At 42.3% G+C, this 19,691-nt stretch overlaps 1 protein-coding gene across 4 annotated transcripts in view; it reads left to right on the top strand.

The window, feature by feature from the left end:
- Positions 1 to 359: 359 nt before the first annotated feature.
- Positions 360 to 19,691, top strand: part of LOC131413915 (class I histocompatibility antigen, Gogo-B*0103 alpha chain-like) — a 158,828-nt gene continuing 139,496 nt past the window's right edge. For 2 of the 4 annotated variants that reach the window (XM_058554914.1, XM_058554916.1), the window contains exons 1-7: positions 360 to 435; positions 752 to 1,021; positions 1,249 to 1,524; positions 2,147 to 2,422; positions 2,547 to 2,660; positions 3,080 to 3,112; positions 3,256 to 3,303. In XM_058554914.1, coding sequence (XP_058410897.1) covers positions 372 to 435; positions 752 to 1,021; positions 1,249 to 1,524; positions 2,147 to 2,422; positions 2,547 to 2,660; positions 3,080 to 3,112; positions 3,256 to 3,303 — 1,081 coding nt within the window. In that variant the 5' untranslated portion in view covers positions 360 to 371. Of the gene's footprint in view, positions 436 to 751; positions 1,022 to 1,248; positions 1,525 to 2,146; positions 2,423 to 2,546; positions 2,661 to 3,079; positions 3,113 to 3,195; positions 3,304 to 3,469; positions 3,893 to 19,691 lie in introns of those variants that run through there. The other 2 variants (XM_058554915.1, XM_058554913.1) reach the window with 2 other exon arrangements.

The raw sequence follows: 19,691 nt of genomic DNA, 5'->3' as shown, positions 1-19,691 counted from the left end.
CAAAATACTTGAGAAGCGCTGACTCAAACAGTGCCTGCACCAGGCCTCAGAGAGACAGTGTGACAAAGAGCTCTCGGTGCAGGAGGAGAGGGGTCAGGGCAAAGTCTCAGGTCCCCAGGTGTGGCTCTCAGGGTCTGGGGCGGGGAAGCTCGGTGTTGAGGAGCCCTCATCGCCCTGAGTTTCACTTCTCCCTCTCACAAACTGTCAGGTCCTCCCGCCTGGAGACTCATGACGCGGCCCCGGTTCTCACTCCCATTGCGTGTCCGGTTTCTAGAGCAGCCACTCAGCGTCTCCTCGGTTCCCGGTTTTAAAGTCTCTACTGACCCGCCAGGACTCAGCTTCTCCCCAAACCCCAAGGAAGAGAGAGGGTCATGATGCCCCCAACCTTCCTCCTGCTGCTGTCGGGGGCCCTGGCCCTGACCGAGACCTGGGCGGGTGAGCGCGGGGTCGGAAGGAAACGGCCTCTGCGGGCGGTGGCGCGAGGGGACCACGCGGCGGGGACGCAGGACCCCCCCAGGGAAGGCGCGTCTCCGCGGACACCTGCCCAGACCCCCTGCCCCTCCTCGGCCCCGCCCCGCCCTGACCCCTCCTTTCTCCTGCCCCCTCCTCTCACCCACTCGGGTCTCCCACTGCCCCTTTTCCGTCTCACGACCCACACGTCCCGTCCCCCCTCCCGGCCCCATCACCCTGGGACCCGGGACCCGCGCCGGGAGGAGGGTCGGGCCGGGTCTCAGCCCCTCCCCGCCCCCAGGCTCCCACTCCCTGAGGTATTTCGGCACCGCCGTGTCCCGGCCCGGCCGCGGGGAGCCCCGCTTCATCGCCGTCGGCTACGTGGACGACACGCAGTTCGTGCGGTTCGACAGCGACGCCGCGAGTCCGAGGATGGAGCCGCGGGCGCCGTGGGTGGAGCAGGAGGGGCCGGAGTATTGGGAGCGCGAGACGCGGAAGGCCAAGGGCCACGCACAGATTTTCCGAGACAATTTGAGTATCCTGCGCGGCTACTACAACCAGAGCGAGGCCGGTGAGCGAGGGGGGCCCGGGTCCAGGTCACGACCCCCATCCCCACGGACGGGCCGGGGTCTCCCCGAGTTTCCGGGTCCGAGATTCACCCCGAGACCGCAGGACCCGCCCGGCCCCGCGACCCGGGAGGAGCGGGCGGGGACTTTTTCCCGGTTTCATTTTCGGTTTAGGTTTAATCCCTGCGGGGCGGGGGCCGAGTGGGCGGGGCTGACCGCGGGGCGGGGTCAGGGTCTCACACCCTCCAGTGGATGTCTGGCTGCGACGTGGGGCCGGACGGGCGCCTCCTCCGCGGGTATGAACAGTTCGCCTACGACGGCGCCGATTACCTCGCCCTGAACGAGGACCTGTGCTCCTGGACCGCGGCGGACACGGCGGCTCAGGTCACCCGGCGCAATTGGGAGGCGAAAGGTGTAGCGGAGCTCGACAGGAACTACCTGGAGGGCGAGTGCGTGAAGTGGCTCCTCAGATACCTGGAGAACGGGAAGGAGACGCTGCAGCGCGAGGGTACGAGGGGCTGCAGGGCCTCCTGATCTCATCTCGGGCTGGGACTGACATCCCACAGAGAGGAGAGGGAAATAGAATCAGTGCCGGAATACCGCCCCTCAGGAGACGGAGGAATCCACCCATGTTTTCATGTTCTGTACTAGTGACTTGTCCAGAGGGCCCGCCCTTCTCTAAAGGAGAATTAAGGAATCCAGTTTCTTAAAAAAATAGAAGAGGAGACCATTCCTGAAATCGCCCGTCACTGGTTCCCTTTGATTCTGGTAGCATCTTGTGGCTGCTATCTTTGTGTCTCAAGGCCTTGTTCTCGGCCTGAGAACGTCTTTGCAGGTCCAAATCCAGTTTTTCTGAGTCATTCAGCCTCCACCAAGGTCAGGACAATTACTCTGTGTTGTTCACCTTTGAGACTTGGAGCCTCCTATCCTGGGCTCTCACCCTGATTCTAGAACCTTCCAAGGAATAGGAGATTATATCCCAGATCCCCAAGTTCAAGCTGGTGTCTGGGTTTTGTGCTTCCTCCTTCCAAACCAATCATCCTATCCATTCTCAGGATGGTCACATGAGTGCTATTTTAGTGGCCCCTGGAAGTAACTGAAAGTGTGAAATTTCGATTCTTCCTTCTCAGAAGCCCCCAAAAGACACGTGACCCACCACCCCGTCTCTGACCATGAGGTCACCCTGAGGTGCTGGGCCCTGGGCTTCTACCCTGCGGAGATCACCCTGACCTGGCAGCGTGATGGGGAGGACCTGACCCAGGACACAGAGCTTGTGGAGACCAGGCCTGCTGGGGACGGGACCTTCCAGAAGTGGGTGGCTGTGGTGGTGTCTTCTGGAGAGGAGCAGAGATACACCTGCCATGTGCAGCACGGGGGGCTGCCTGAGGCCATCACCCTGAGATGGGGTGAGGAGGGAGATGTGGGCTCAGAGCCTCTTCTCAGGGAAATCAGGAGCCCTTCTGGGGAACTTCAGCAGGGTTCAGGGTTGAGGCCTGAGGCAGAGCCCTTCACTTTCCCTTCCTTTCCCAGAGCCGCCTTCTCAGTCCATCATCCTTATTGTGGGCATCATTGCTGGCCTGGTTCTCTTTGTGGTCGCTGGAGCTGTGGTCACTGGAGCTGTGATCTGGAGGAAGAAATGCTCAGGTAGGGAAGGGGTAGGGCCTGAGTTTTCTTGTCCCACTGGGGGGTTTCACACCCCGGGTAGAAGTTTACCCTGCCTTATTAATAGGAAGTACCATCCAAACACATGTACCTGCCACTGGGGAGTTGATAGCTAACACTCTTTTGTAAAGCACTTGTGAAAATGAAAGACAGATTTTTTCACCATGATACTTCTGGTGGTGGGGACCTGATTCCTGCAACTGGAGGTCAGAGGAAGGTCCCTAGTGATGACAGAGCTCCAGGAGGGCAATTGGTCCCGTCCCCACACATGCCCTTTCTTCACGTTTCCTGAGGCTGCCCTGGGTCTTCAGTCGTGGTTTTGGAAACTTCTTTGTGGTTCAGGACTAGGGAGTTCCTCTAGGATCTCATGACGGAGGCCTCTCCCTGTTTTCTTGCCACAGGTGAAAATAGAGGGGGCTACACTCAGGCTGCAGGTAAGTTTGAATCAGGGGTTGATATCTGAGACCCTTGAGATAGTGTAGACGGAGCACACGGGGGGAGCTCACTCGCCCCATAGTTCCTCCTTTAGTCTCATCTCCTGTGGGCTCTGACCATGTCTTGTTTTGTTCTACTCCAGAAAGTGACAGTGCCCAGGGCTCTGATGTGTCTCTCACAGATCCTAAAGGTGAGACCCTGGAGGCCTGAAGTCGGGGAGGAGTTGGGTCAGAGGGAACAGGAGTGGGTTATGGGGATTCTTTGAGTGGGGACCTATTGAGCATGTGGTGGGCTGTTGAGAATGTCAACACTTATGTGACTGACCTGAATTTGTTCATGATTATTTTGTCTTACAGTGTGAGACAGCGCCTTGTGGGGGACTGAGTGATGCAAGGTGTGTTCACGCTCCTACTTTGTGACTTCGAGATCCCCTGACTTCTCTTTCTACAACTGGCATGTGAATGTGTCTGTGTTCCTGTTAGTATAATGTGAAGAGGTGGGGAGATTGGCCCACTGCCTGCCCATCATGACCCCTCTGCACAATGACCTGTGTTCTTCCCCTGATGGACTTTCCTGTTCCAGCAGAGGCCGGGCTGGGCCATCTCCATCCCTGTCTTAACTTCATGTTGGGCTGAGTAGTAATGATTTGCTTCTTTATTGAAAATAAGAATCTGGATATGAATTTCTTTTTTCTAATTTTTGTCATAAGGCATTGATATGTCAATTAAAGGAAAAATTTCCTAAAGTTTGAGAGAGGAAATAAATGGAAACACTGATAACCTTCTAGAATTTGTGTGTTGACTGTGCTGAGTCTGGTGTGGGTGGGGACAGGAGAGACTGAGGAGCCGAGTGTGGACGGGGCCTGTGCCCTGTCACTGCTCTGTGCATCGTGGGCTTTGACCTGCTCCCTCCTCAGCTGGGTCATCTCTCTGCTCGTTTGTCCCGGTACCCTCAGTTAGAACCTTGTCCCACCAGAACCTGTGATCACAGCAAGTCAGATGTCTGTCACCTGGGCACCGTCATGTTTTCAGGACCGTGGACAGCGAGGGGTGCCTGTGGCTGGGTCAGCCTAGGGTCAGGCCTAGGTCCAGACCTCAGCCCCTACCATTTCTGTGTTTATGTTTTGTTTCTTTGAGGTTTTTTTTTTTTTTTTGGATTATTCCTGTTCTTTTTCATGTTTAGCATGGTTTCATTCTCCTCTGGGTGTCTCCCGTCTCTGACAGCAGCAGGAGTCGTTTGGCCTGTCATTGTCCCCACAAGGCCCACGTGGCCCCTGCACACAGGAGACTCTGGCATCGAGAGATGAATTTTCAGACTTATCCAGCTCTTTCCTTCTTTCTAGGGCTGTTTCCTGGATTGTTCTTTCCACCTTTTCTCCCTTCTTAAAGAACCAAATTTTAGAATTAGCAGAGAGGAGGGATCCTATAGTTTCCTATCTTACATAAATTCCTGTTGGGTTTCTATCTTCTCTGCAGCCTACCCGCTCTCTCTGCCCTCAGCTCTAGTCATCCTAGTGCTGGCTCAGATCCAAACTCTTGGATTTGCAAAGTTGAGTCTACTTTAGATTCACAGTTGGTTGGAAAATAGGACCCATAAACCTAGGTCTGTGCTTTCTGAATACAATTGTGTGTGTGTGTGCAGGAGTGTGGCTGTGGGAGGGAGGGGAGAGCAGCACTTGTGAGAAAAGTACAGGCGGCATTGATGTCAGTGTGAGTGGACGTTGTGCTGTAGCTGCCACAAAACAGCATGTGACCTGAGGTTACATTAATAAAGGTACTGTCTCTAGGATAGGGAGGTGCTCTACACTGATCATTCATTCACCTGATAATTGTTGTTTGCCAGATATATGACAAAATAATTTTGCATCTAGGAAACCTCAGTGAACTAAAAACAGGCAAAAATTGCCAGCCTTGTGGAGCATGTGTTCCTGTGGTGAGGGGCAGACTGTATGCTATAAGAACAGTAAATAGGGGAAATGTATATGTTAAAAGTTTAAGTGCTTTGAGGAAGATGACCCAGACTATAAGAGTGTGGGGACAGGGAAGATGGCTGTTTTCCTAGGGTGGTCAGTGTGGGCCTCATTGGGAAGGTGACCTTGAGTAAAGACTTGAAGGACATGAAGAAATTATCCATGAGGATATATGGGGGAAGTTTTTCCAGGCAGGGGAACCTCCAGTGCAAATGCACTAGGGCAGGAGTGTCTGCGTGTTCAATGAAGAGCGAAGAGACCAATGTGGCTGGAGCAGAGAGTAATTGAGATGAGATCTGAATTACACCCAAGTCACGGAGGCCTTGAGGATATTGGAAGGTGTTGACTTTTCTCTGAGAAAGATATGCAGTTACAAGATGATTTTGAACAGAAGAGTGAGCTAGTGTGACTTCTCTTGAGAAGCATCAGTCTGGTGCTGTGCAGAATCAAGAAGTGAAGGCGGCCAACCAGTAGAGAAAATGAGGAAACTAGCGCCGTGTTCCAGGCTAGAGATGTTGGTGGCTTTGTTTGGGGTGTGAGCAGGGAAAATAATATGAAGTGATTGGATTCTGGATGCATTCTGAAGATGGGCTTTACAGCATTTCCTAATGAATTAGGTCTGGGTTATGAGAAAGAGGGTCGAGGAGGACACCCCAAAGTTCAGACTGTGTAAGTAGAAATATGGAGTACTTTCACTGGAAATGGAGAAGACTCTAGAAGAAACACATTGGAAGAAGCAGCATCATAGACATTCAATTAGGAAAGTTGAAACAGAGACATCTATTAGATGCAAGTGAGGTTAGTTTTAGCAATTGGATATGGAAGTCTGGAGTTAGAAGACATGTCTGCGGTAGAGAAATAGATTTGTTAGGTGACACCATATGAATGATATTTAAAGCCTTGCGAACTGATGAGGTCACAAAGGGAATGATAGTTATAGAAGACAAAGGAATAAGGACTGAACCCTGGACCCTCCAGTGCTAAGGGATCTGATCAGACCACATACCCAGGGAAGACTGCACAGTTCTCACACCGCTTCTGAAAGGCACAGAGATCAGGGAGTTGCAAACTTTCTTGTGCACAGGTTTCCATTGGATATCTCACTAAGATCTAGACAGTCTGGAGTAGAGGGTGAGATTCTGCATTTATAACCAGTTTGGTGCTGATGCTGGTGGTCTTCAGAGCACACATTTCGTAGCATGAAAATAGACGAGGATTCCCATATGGCTGTGCATGAGCCTCAGAGGTAGGGTTTGTTAAATAAGTGATTCTTGGGCTCCATGACCAATATTCTGAAATGGTGGGTCTGGGGAGATGTTTGTGTATTTTGAAACAAGCCCACAAGCAATGGTGGTGCTCAGCCAGATTGGGAACCATTGATGCCTGTCATCAGAGAGCATTCAGGGTAGGGAGGGGTCTTAAATCCACATTTAAATGTTTTCTCCCGGGGAAGAAAGAGGCAAATCACATGCTAGGAGATATATGTTGTTTCTGTACCATGGGTGATAGCCAGCTGGAAGATTTTGGAAGTGGTTATCAGCTCAGCAAAGGAAAATATCTAAGCTTCTAAGAATTCTTTTTTTTTTTTTTTTTTTTTTTTTTTGCTGAGAAAGATCAGCCCTGAGCTAACATCTGTGCCAATCTTCCTCTACTTTTTATATGTGTGTCGTGCCACAGCGTGGCTGACAAGTGGTGTAGGTCCATGCCCCGGATCCAAACCCACGAAACTGAGCCTCCAAAGTGGAACACGTGGAACTTAACCACTGCGCTGTGGGGCCAGCCCCCTAAGAATTCTTAAATGTTCTCACCACAAAAACAGAGATGGCAATTATACGACGTGATGAATGTGTTAGTTAGCTAACTGTGTGATGTTAATCATTTTGCAATATATAAGCATGTCAAATCAACATTTTGTACACCTCTGACGTACAAAATGTTATATGTCAATTATATCTCAGTAAAGCTGGAAAAAAATCTCTGAATCCTTGCTCTCTGAAACTATTCCCTACATGGATTTCTCACTCACTTCTTGGTGAGAGCAACGGATTCCAAATTGTTCTAATTCAAACATAAATGAATATTGATAGATAAAGAGAAAGTATTGGGGCCTTGGGTACCACGTAGGAATCACTGCCACTGCTGCTAGACACAGATGCCATTGCTCATACCGCTAACTCTCCTGAGACTGGACACTGGACCCTGTGATTGCTATCTGTGCTGCTCCTGGCAACTGGATGACACTACTGCCACTCATGCCACCTTTGCCAAATGCATTCTGCACAGTCCCCGCCATTCTGTCACCACGTCCTGAGTCAGAGTCCAGCAAGTGGTCACCCGACTGGTGGAGCCTCATGCTGTGTCCAACTGCAAGAATCTTTGGGAAAGTAGGTTTTCCTCTTTTAAGGATGGTGCTCTTGGGGCTAGCCCTGTGGCTTAGTGGTTAAGTGTGTGCGCTCCGCTACTGGCAGCCCGGGTTCGGATCCTGGGCATTCACCGACGCACTGCTTCTCCGGCCATGCTGAGGCGGCATCCCACATACAGAACTAGAAGGATGTGCAACTATGACATGCAACTATCTACTGGGGCTTTGGGGAAAAAAAGGAGGAGAATTGGCAATAGATGTTAGCTCAGAGCCCGTCTTCCTCAGCAAAAAGAGGAGGATTGGCAGGGATGTTAACTCAGAGCTGATCTTCCTCACAAAAAATAAATAAATAAATAAATAAATAAATAAATAAATAAATAAATAAATAAATAAAAAAAGATGGTGCTCTCTGCCTCCTACCAAGACTCTTAAAGTGTGAAATTCTCCTAACGTGGGAAGAGGGCACAGGTTCTAGGGGTGGAGTTTGGGCAAGAGAGATGGAAAAAAGAATGACAAATGTCAATTTTTGGAGCAGTGATCTGAGACCAGAACTTGATCTGGTACACTGCAGGGACTTGGGTTTAGTTGGATGAATGTGTGACTAATAAATGACATCTTTCAACTTAATCCTTTGATAGCCTGTTACGGGGTCCAGCTTTTGTCTACTCTAGGTTATACTCACAAATAACTGGAGTGTCATTGTGGGATGATGAAGTGATTACTCAAAATGTCTTCTCCCTGCCTTTGTCTCTTGCTAGGATTAAAAAACCAAGATCTATAAGACTTCAGAGGATCCATATATATACACTGACATTTTATATTAACTTTTATATTTCTTTGTATATGTACATATTTCTTAAGAGAGTATCCGTAACATTTATGAGTATTTATGTGACTCCAACAAAAGTCTAAAAAACATCCTAGTTTAGACATCATGCTACTCAATCTCTGGTCCATGAATAGCTAATAATCAAACTGTTTTGGCATATCCAGTGACATGACATAAATGCTCATCTTTTCCTTGACCATTACTAGTCTGGGACATGATAAGGTAGAGGTTTACTTGCTTATGCTCACTTTCAATTTCTGTATATCTCTGTCTCTCTCTTTCTTTTTTTTTCTTGGTGAGGAAGATTGGCCCTGAGCTAACATCTGTTGCCAATCTTCCTCTTTTCGCTGAGGAAGATTGGCCCTGAGCCAACATCTGTGCCCATCCTTCTCCACTTTGTACATGGGATGCCACCATAGCATGGCTTGATGAGCGGTGCACTGGTCCATGCCTGGGATCTGAACCTGCGAACTCCGGGCTGCTGAAGCAGAGCACGCAAACCCAACCACTACGCTACCAGCTCAGCCCCATTCCTGTATATGTCTTATTGTGGGCTGATAACAAACTCCTCACAGGCCAGCGCTGGCTCACAGACCACACTAAGTAGCATTGGTTTAGACTGACTTGTATTCTAGAACCTACCCTGGTGCTGGATAAGTAGTAGGAATGAAAAAAATAGTTAATGGGGATTCCATTTCCAGTAATATGGTAAGCTAGGTTTTAAGGCTGCCTCCTCCATTAAAAGCAACTAAAAATAATTGATAAAATATAAAAAGCATCTGAAAGTATAGCAAAACAATCCAGAGAATAATCCTTTAGACCAATATATAAATGTGGGCAAATAATCCAGAGAGAAGTTGTTTTTCTCCTTAGGGCATCTGCCAAATCTATAAAAATCTTAGCTTTGGTTTTCTCAGGCTCAAGAGCTGCAATAGACAGGACATGATGCCCAGAGCTTGTTCATGTGGGGAGCATAAGCGACGTCCCCTCCCTGAAAATCTGGGGAAAAAAGGTTCATATCCTCAGAGTAAGGATTAAACAAAACAAAACCTGCTTCATCCCCTGATACAAGAGTATTCCTAGGAAATTTGCCTTTGAGCCAGTAAAATTAAAAAGGAGCAAACTGTTTCTGAGAATTTTCAACTATGAGCTAGCCCTCCTGTAATTTGTACTCCGAATGTGCTTTACTATTTTGGGCCAAAAGAACTTTGTGCCATGAATTTAGTTTATAATTGTCCTGGATTAATCATGACCCAACAACTGGGAGAAAGAAACAAAAATCTCCACAGAAATCTACAATTAACCTAGGTGTTAAAGAATTTACACAAGTAATTACACAAGGAAAATAAGCAGCTCATAGCAAGAAATGTAGAAGTACAAATGGAAAAAAGATGATGATTGAGAAGCAGTAGAAACAAAGAGTAGTATACATAGACTCATAAAACTTCCATGTTGGAGTTATGAAGCATAGAATATAACATAACCAGGATATAATATAAACATATAAGCATACATATGTGACATAAGAAAAAATGAAAAATTGAAAATGCCTGCAGAAAATAGGAAATTAAATATAACCTATCTGATTTTCAAAAGAATCAAATAAGTTTTTAAAAATTAAAATGAAGAGGGCTGGCCCTGTGGCCTAGTGGTTGAGTTCAGCACACTCCACTTTGGCATCCCGGTTTCGGTTCCCTGGTGTGGACCTACACCACTCATCAGTGGCCAAGCTGTGGCAGTGACCCACATACAAAATAGAGAAAGATTGGCAATAGATGTTAGCTCAGGGTGACCCTTCCTCAAGCAAAAAGAGGAAGATTGGCACATTGTTAGCTCAAGGCAATCTGCCTCAAGCAAAAAAAAAGAAAAAAGAAAAAAAAATTAAAATTTAAACAATTTTAGTTAGAAACTCAGTTCATGGACTTTTTCTTTGGGCCATGATGGGTAAAAAGGATGAGATTTACTCTCCTATCTTAAACAACTAAAAATTCAGATAAATATATGAAATAATGGAATGCAGACCTTGGACAACAGGCAGCACAAGGATTGTGATCCCTTAGAGAAGGGAAACAAAAGAAGTGAAGCCTAAAATTGTCCACCTCTCTTCCTGGAGAGTTTCCAGGACACAGTGCAGGGAGGAGGAGCCCTAACAGAGCCCAGCAGTCTCACTGAGTTGAGGGGACAGAGTTGTGAATTGGAGAGGCCAGGACAGCCAATCGAAGGTGAAGGCACGCAGAGAAGAGAGCTGAACAGAAATAGCAACTGGAAGTCTGCAGAGGCTTCTCCTTACATCTTGAGCTCATCAGTGCATGCATGTAAGGAAACTATCCAAGGACAGGGAAAGAACAATCCAGAAAGACTACAGGAACAGTCCCAGTGCTCCACAGGACTGGGAATAGTGACTGTTCACACCAGCCAGACTGGAAAGCCTTATAATTTGCTGGGCATTAGAGTATTCAAAAAGGTCTTGTGTCAGTAGTTGGGAATAATTTACCCTAAAAAAATCAGGCATGCAAAGAAAAAAAGAAAATACAACCCATAAGGCAGAGAAAAGTAATGAATTTAAATTAATCTAGAACTGACACGGGTGTTAGCATTAGCAGTAAATGACATTAAAACAGTTATTGTAAAAGTATTCCTTATGTTCAAAAAGTTACATCAGAGACATGAAAGTATATAAAAGACTAAAATCAAACTAGAGATGAAAATATCTGAGTTGAAAAATACACTGAATGCAAGATGGGATTAACAGTAGATTTGATATTGTAGAAGACAAGATCAGTGACCTTGAAGACATAGCAATACAAACTCTCTAAAATTATATAAAGTAATAATTATTATAAAGTATTGCTGGGTTTATAACATATTTAGATATGATATATACAACAAAACAGCCCAAAAAGGAAGAAGTAGAAATAGAGCTATAAAAAGTCATGTTTGTATATCTTGCTGAAATTAAGTTGTATAAATCTGAAGTTGATTTTGATAAGTTAAAATAAGTATGTGGTAAACTCTAGAGTAACTACTAAGAAAATGACTCAAAAACATAGTGATAAATTATTAAATAATTAAAATGTTACAGTAGAAATTATCCACTTCATAAAATGGTATCATTAAAAGAGAAATAGAGGGGTGAAAAAGACATAAGACACATAGAAAATAAAAGCAGAATGGCATCAGAAATCCTTTGTATACATACCAACATTAAATGTTAATGGATTACAGATGTCAATTAAAGCACAGACTGTTAGACTGCAAAGAAAACAAGATACAACTATGCTGTCTATAGTAAGATACACCTGAGATTCAATTACAAATAGATTAAAATTAAAAAGATGGATAAGATATTTCAGGCGAACAGCAACCATAAGAAAGCTGGAGCAGCTACACTGATATCAGACAAAACAGACTCTTAAAAAATGCCAGTAAGATAAACAGGGACACTTTATAATGATAAAAGGGTCAATCCATCAGAAGGATCAAACAATTATAAACATATATGCACCTAATAACTGAGCACCAATACATGAAAATAAAATTGACAGAAATTAAGAGAGATATAAACAATACAACAATAACAGTTGGAGATTTCAAAATATTACATTCAACAATGGATAGAACACCTATGCAGAAGATCAACAAAGAAAAAGAAGACTTCAACAATACTATAAACCAACAATATAAACCTAACAGACATTTATGGAACATTTCACCCAACCACAGAAAAATAGACGTTCTTCTCAAATGCACATGGGGCATTCCTCAGGATAAACCATATGCTAGGCCATAAAATAAACCTCAATGAATTTAAAAAGATAGAAATAATACAAAATATGTTCGTTTATTACAGTGGCATGAAATTAGAAATCAACCAATATCTGAAAGAAATTTGGGAAACTCACAAACATGTGGAAATCAAACAACATACTTCTACATAACCAATGGATCAAAGAAGATATCAACATGGAAATTAAAAAATATTTTGACATTAATGAAAATGAAAACACAGCGTACCAAAATTTATGGGATGTTACTTACAGTACTTAGGGAAATTTATATCTGTAATGCCTACATAAAAAAGAAACATTTCAACTCAATTACCTAACTTTCCACCTAAGTCAAAGGTAAAAGAGGAGCAAACTAAACCAAAAGCAAGCAGAAGGAGGGGAAAAGTAAAAATTAGAGTAAAAATTAAATAAGTAGAGAAAAGAGAATAGAGAAACAATACGTAAAATTCACAAAATCAAATTTGGTCCTTAGAAAATCAACAAAATGGACAAAATTTCAACTAGTCTCATTTAAAAAGAGAGAGAGTGGTGCCAGCCCTGTGGTGTAGTGGTTAAGTTCAGCAGGCTCAGCTTTAGCAGCCCAGGGTTCATGGGTTAGGATCCCAGGTGCAGGCCTACACCACTCATCAAACCATGCTGTGGGGGAGACCCACATACAAAATAAAGGAAGATTGGCACAGATGTTAGCTTACAGCCAATCTTCCTCAAGCAAAAAAAGAGGAGGATTGGCAACAGATGTTAGCCTAGGGCCAAACTTCCTCACAAAAAATAAAAAAATAAAAAAGAGAGAGAAAACTCCAATAACTAGACTCACCAGTGAAAGAGAGGACATTAAGACTGACCATATAGAAAATATGAGAATTATAACAGAATACTATGGAAAATTATATGCCAAGAATCAGATAACTTAGATAAAATAGACAAATTCATAGAAAGATACAAACTACTAAACTAATTCAAGAAGTAGACAATCTGAATATACCTAGAACAAGTCAGAAGATTGAATCAATTATCAAAATTACCCACAAAGAAAGCCCAGGCCCAAATGTACTCACTGGTGATTTCTACCAAATATTTAAAGAAGAATTAAAACCAATTCTTTATAAACTCTTTCAAAAAGAAGAGGAGGAAAAAGTACTACATTATTTCACGAGGCCAGTATTATTCAGATAACAAAACCAGACAATGATATCACAAGATAAGAAAACTACAGGCCAATTAACTCTTATGAATATAGACACAGAAATCCTCAACAAAATATAGAAAATCAAATCCAGCAATGTATAGAAAGAATTACACACTATGACTAATCAGAATTTATTCTAGGAAAGCAAGGTTGGTTTAACATTCAAAAAAATCCAATTAATGTAATACACCATATTAATATAAGAAAAAACAAAAACCACATACTTAACTCAATAGATGGAGAAAATGCATTTGGCAAAGTCTGACACCATTTCATGAGGAAAAAAAAGACACTAAAGAAACTAGCAACAGAATGGAATTTCCTCAATCTGATTAAGGGCATTTATGAAAACTCTAAAGCTAACTTTATACTAAACGGCAAAAGAATAGTTGTTTTCCTCCTTAATCATCAATAAGACAAGCATGTCCACTCTCACCACTTCTATTCAACATTGTGCCAGAGGTTCTAGCCAGAGCAACTGTGCAAGAAAAAGAGATAAAATGCATTCAAATTAGAAAGGAAGAAGTAAAACTATCTCTATTCTCAGATAACGTAATGTTGTACATAAAAAATCCTAAAGAATCCACGAAAAAACTCTTAGAACTAATAAAGAAGTTCAGCAAGTTTGTAGGATATTAAGTCAATAGATAAAAGTCAATTATATTTCTATACAATAAACAATCCAAGAATGAAATTAAGAAAATATTCCACTCTACAATAACATCTAAAAGAATAAATATTAGGAATACTTTTAATAAAAGAAGTGCAAAACTTATACTCTGAAAACAAAAAACATTGGTAAAAGAAATTAAAGAACATGTATGTATATGGAAAAAAGTTCATGGATTAGAAGACAATATTATTAAGATGGCAATACACCCCAAATTGATCTCTAGATCCAACACAATCCCTATCAAATACCTAAGTGACTTCTTTCTAGGAATTGACAAACTGATTCTAAATTCAGATGGAAGTTTAAGGAACCTATAATAGCCAATCTTATTAAAGGAGAACAAAGTAGGAGGACTCACAATTCTCAATTTCAAAACTTCCTACAAAGCAACAGTAATCAAGACAGCATGGTACTGGCATTTGGATAGACATATAGATCAATGAGTAGAATTGAGAGTCCATAAATAAAACCATGTGTCTATGGTCACTTGATTTTCAACAAAGATGCCAAGATAAGTCAATGGGGGAAAGAATAGTTGTTTCAAGAAATGGTGCTGGGACCACTGGATAGCCACATGCAAACTAATGAAGTTGGAAACTTACTGTACACCATATACAAAAATTAACATAAAATGGACCAAAGATTTAAAGGTAAGAGCTAAAACTATAAAACTCTTAGAATAAAACATAGGGGAAAATCTTCATGACATTGGATTTGGTATGATTTCTATGATATGACACCAAAGGCACAGATAACAAAATAAAAAATAGGCCAGTGGGAGCTCATCAAAATTAAAAACTTCTGTTATCAAAAAACTGTATCAACAGTAAAAAGACAACCACAGAATGGAAGAAAATATTTGCCAATCACATATCTGATGTGATTAATATCCAGAATATATAAGGATATCCAACAACTCAATAACAAAAAGACAAACAGTATTTTAAAATGAGTGAAAGGGACTGGCTTGGTGGTGTAGTGGTTAGGTTTGCACACTCTGGTTTGGTGGCCTGGGGTTTGTGGGTTTGGATCCTCAGCGAGGACCTACACACCGCTCATCAAGCCGTGCTGTGGCAGCGTCCCATATACAAAATAGAAGAAGATTTGCACAGATGTTAGCTCAGAGCCAATCTTCCTCACTAAAAAAATAAAAAAAAGAAAACTGGCTCCTCTTCTATTTAAAATAAATAAACAAATTAAGTAAAATGTGCAAAAGAATTGAATAGATATTTCTCCAAATAAGATATACAAATGCCAGCATATGCACGTATGTGTGTGTGTGTGTGTGTGTGTGTGTGTGTGTGTGTGTGTGTAAACATACCTTCCTCATGGGTGTGAAGTGGTGCCTTATTGTGGTTTTGATATTCATTTCCTGACTGTTTAACGACATATTTTCACGTGCTATGATACATATATATAGATATATATATATTATTTCTTACATATATATGTACACCTGGTGGTTTCTCAGGTCTGAAGAAGGGGTGATTGAGAGTTATTGTTCCTTGGGAGTATAGTTTCAATATGTGATGATGAAAAAGTCCTGTTAAGATGGTTATATCTCCAAGTTGAGCTACAGGTTCAGTGCAATCTCTATAAAAGTCCCTGTTGGTTTCTTTACAGAAACTGAAGAGTTGATCTTAAAATTCATGTGGGAATTCAAAGGACTAGATAAAAACTCTTGAAAAAGAAGAACAAAGTTTGAGGACTCACACTCCTGGTTTCAAAATTTACTACAAAGCTAAAGTAATCAAGACAGCGTGTTACCAGCATAAGGATGGTCACAAAAATCAATGGAATAGAACTGAGAGGTCAGAAATCAGCCCTCACATTTATGGTCAATTGAATTTCAACAGGAGTTCCAAGACAATTCAATGAGGAAAGGCTAATCAGCTGAGATAATTGTGTATCCACATGCAAAAGAATGAATTTTGACCCTTACCTCCCACCATATGAAAAAATTATCTCAATATACATCAAAGACCTAAATATAAATGCTAAAACTATCAAACTCTTAGAAGACAACATACAAATAAATCTTCATAACCTTGGACTAAGAAATGGTTTCTTATGACACCCGTAATACACATAACAAAGGAACAAATAGATTAATTGGACTTCATCTAATTTAAAAAGTTTTGTGCGTTAAAGTATACCATCAAAAAAGTAAAAATATAGCCCCAGACTGGGCAAAAATACTTGCAAATCTTATATCTACAGAACTAGTCTCTAGAATATATAAAGAACTCTTCCAACTCAGTAATAGAAAAAAATAACCCAATTAAAAATGAGCAAATGCTTCATAGATATTTATCCATGGAAGATATACAAATGTCCAATAAGCACCGAAAAAGATGCTTCACATCATTAGTCCGTAGGGAAATGCAAATCAAGAATGTGATGAGATACCACTTCATGCTTCCTAGGATGGCAATACTCAAAAAGATCAATATTAATAAGTGCTGTGAGGTTGTGGAGAAATTGGAATCCTTGTAAACTGCTGGTGGGAATATAAAATGGTGCTGCCAATTTGGAAAAGAGTCTGGCAGTTCCCCAAAGTTTGAACATAGTGTTACCATACGACTCAGCAATTCCATTCCTAGGTATTTACCTAAGAGAAATGAAAACACGTGTCTACACAAAAACTTGTACACGATATTCACAGCAGCATTATTGATAATAGCTAAAAAGTAGAAACAACTCAAATTTTCATTAATTGACGAATAAATAAAGAAATCCATGTAGTGGATCTTTCTGTATTCATGCAGTGGAATATTATTTGGCAATAAAAAGGAATGAAGTACGGATGCACGCTACACATGGATGAACCTTGAATGCATCAGGCTCCATGAAAGAAAACAGAAACAAAAGATCAAATGGATTGTTTCATTCTATTTATATGACATGTCCATAATAAGCAAATCCATATGGACAGAAAGTAGATTAGTGTGTGCCTAGGGATGAGGAGAGTTTCGGAGGGAAATAGAGACTGACTGCTCAGGAATAACTAGTTATGGGATGATGAAAATGTTCCAAAATGGATTGTGGTGATGATTGTACAACTCTGTGAGTATGCTAAAAACAAGTTCTTTTGAACCGTTCAATTATATATATATCCATTACATCTCAATAAAGCTGTTCTAACAAAAAGTGATGGTCCACATTAAATAAAGTAGAGATGCCAGAACTGCCATGGCAGACTGAAGAGAACGAGAGAAAAGACTCAGGGAAGTGGTCATGCTAGTATGAATCTACTCTATAAAACAGGAAAACCCACCAGGTGACTATTTTCTTTGGCAGGGCCCAAAAGATACTCTGTTTATTAGGCAATAAGGAATGAGCACGTGTGCAGAGTGTCAAACTTACTGTGTCTGTCCTTTGTAGGCTGGGACTAACTCTAGGAGATGATATTACAGATCTATGCTCCCTAGCATCAGTGGGGATAATAGGATCCCAGAAAGCTGGAGAAAAGGAGGCACAAGGTAGAAACAAAGGCAAAATTCCCAAAATAGCCTGCAATATCAGAATGGAAGCCAGGAAATCCTGACTGTAAGGGATTTATGGAAGTGGTGAATAGACCATAGTGTTTCTAGGGGCAAGATAGATGGGCAGCTAATAAGAGTGTTGCTTAATATTATAATTAACAGATTAAGAATGAATGAATTGCAGGCTGAGATTAGTCGCCCAATAGAAAGTTACAATCCCTTGCTCCACTTCCAGACCTAAGCCAATTGTCAGACCCAGAACCCATTTGTTGAAGGAAAGCCTGCGTCCCCTGAGGAAGTGCCCTGCAACACCATGGTAATTGTGCACAGCAGTAATTCCCCAAGTCATTTCGTAAAGGTACCTATGGCCTTTACTCGGGTCTCCATACACTGATGAAAGAGAATATCCAGATATTAGTTAAGTCTATTTAATGCATAGTCCAACTTGACACTGATACCTGGGGAACAAAGCACCATCGTGAACCTCCATTAGAGGAGAGGCATATGGGGAACAGGAAATAATGAGTCCTGTCTCAGGTCCACCCAAATCTCAGTGGGTTCTTTGTGTCCACACATCTACTTGGTGGTCATTTCCCTGGTTTCCAAATACATAATTGCAGTGGACATATTTAGAATTGTCAAGACCCCTCACATTGATTCTTTGACCTGTGGAGTACAAGCTTCAGTAAGAAAGGCCAAGTGGAAGCCCCAGAAACAGCCTCCTACCCTTGGCCAAGACAGAATGTTAAAACAATATTGTATCTTGGGGGTAATGAAAGAGGTTCATGTCATCCTCAAAGACTTAAAGGATGCAGCAGTGTTGGTCCCATCACATATCTATTTAGTTCACCACTGCAGTTCTTGCAGAAACTGGATGGATCATTGCCAATGACAGTGGATTACTGAAAATTTAACCAGTAATTAGAAGCAATTACAGCAGCTGTGATGAATGTGATATTTTTAATAGGGCACATTTACAGAGCTACTGGTGTATAGTAATGACTATTGATATGCTTAATGCATTGAATACCCATGAAAAACAGAATCAGAAGTTGTTTATATTTGCATGAGACAAATAAGACTATACTTTCTATTTTATCTCCAGGGCTATGCTATTTCTCATGCTATCATAATGTAGAAAGAAGGAATTAGTATGGAACCACAAAAGACTGAAAGTAACCAAAGCAATCCTGAGGAAAAAAAGGAATAGAGCTAAAGGCATAACATTTCCTGATTTCAAATTGTAATACAAAATTATAGTAATCAAAACAATATGGTACTGGCATAAAACCAGACACATAGACCAGTGGAACAGAATGGAGAGCCTGTAAATAACCCATGCGTGGTATAATAAGAAATACATGTGGTCTTTGTCCCTGGTTCCTGGCACAAAGCTCCTCTAACCCATAGAATTTGATGAGTGACAGGAGTGTCTTTTGTTACTTATAAGGAGCTTCTTTTTGACACATCTGCCTGTACACACATGAGATAACTTAGGGTGGGAGCCCCAGATAGAATCAGGATGGGACTGCTCACCAAAAAGACCCACTAGAGGGTTGGAACTTTCAGACCCAGCCACTAACCACTGGGAAAGTGGGGCATGCTAGAGATCAAGCTCTATAAAAACTCTTGGACAAGATTTGATGAGCTTCCAGGCTGGCGAATGCATCCATGTGCCAGGAAGGTGGCACTCTCCAGTTCCACAATGACAGGAGCTCCCGTGCTGAGGACCCCTCTGGACCTCTCCCTATGTGTCTCTCAATGTGGCTGTTCATATGTATCCTTTATAATATCCTTTAGGATAAACTGGTAAACATAAGTAAATGTTTGTCTGAGTTCTGTGAGTGGCTGTAGCAAATTAATTGAACTTGAGGAGGGGGTCTCGGGAACCTCTGACTTATAGCCAGTTGTTCAGAGCACAGGTAACTACCTGGACTTGCAACTGGCCTGTGAAGTGGGGGCAGTCTTGTGGGTCTGAGCTCTTAATCAGCGGGAGTTGGTGCTATCTCTAGGTAGAAGTGTAGGAATTGAATTAAAATGTGGGACACTCAGCTGTCTACTGAGAATTGGAGAATTGCTTGTTGATGTAGAAAAATCAGATTGGACCATGCATATACAGTCAATTAATATTTGACAAGGTAGCCAGGAATACTTAATGGAGAATGAATAGTGTCTTCAATAAATGGTAATGAGAAAACTGGATATTCACATTCAGAAGAATGAAATTGGACTCCTATCTTACACCACTCACAAAAATTAACTTGAAATAGACTAAACACTTAAATG

The sequence above is a fragment of the Diceros bicornis genome, chromosome 14, assembly GCF_020826845.1.
Source record: "Diceros bicornis minor isolate mBicDic1 chromosome 14, mDicBic1.mat.cur, whole genome shotgun sequence".
Taxonomy (NCBI): Eukaryota; Metazoa; Chordata; class Mammalia; order Perissodactyla; family Rhinocerotidae; genus Diceros; species Diceros bicornis.
This window is presented reverse-complemented; position numbering and strand designations above follow the sequence as displayed.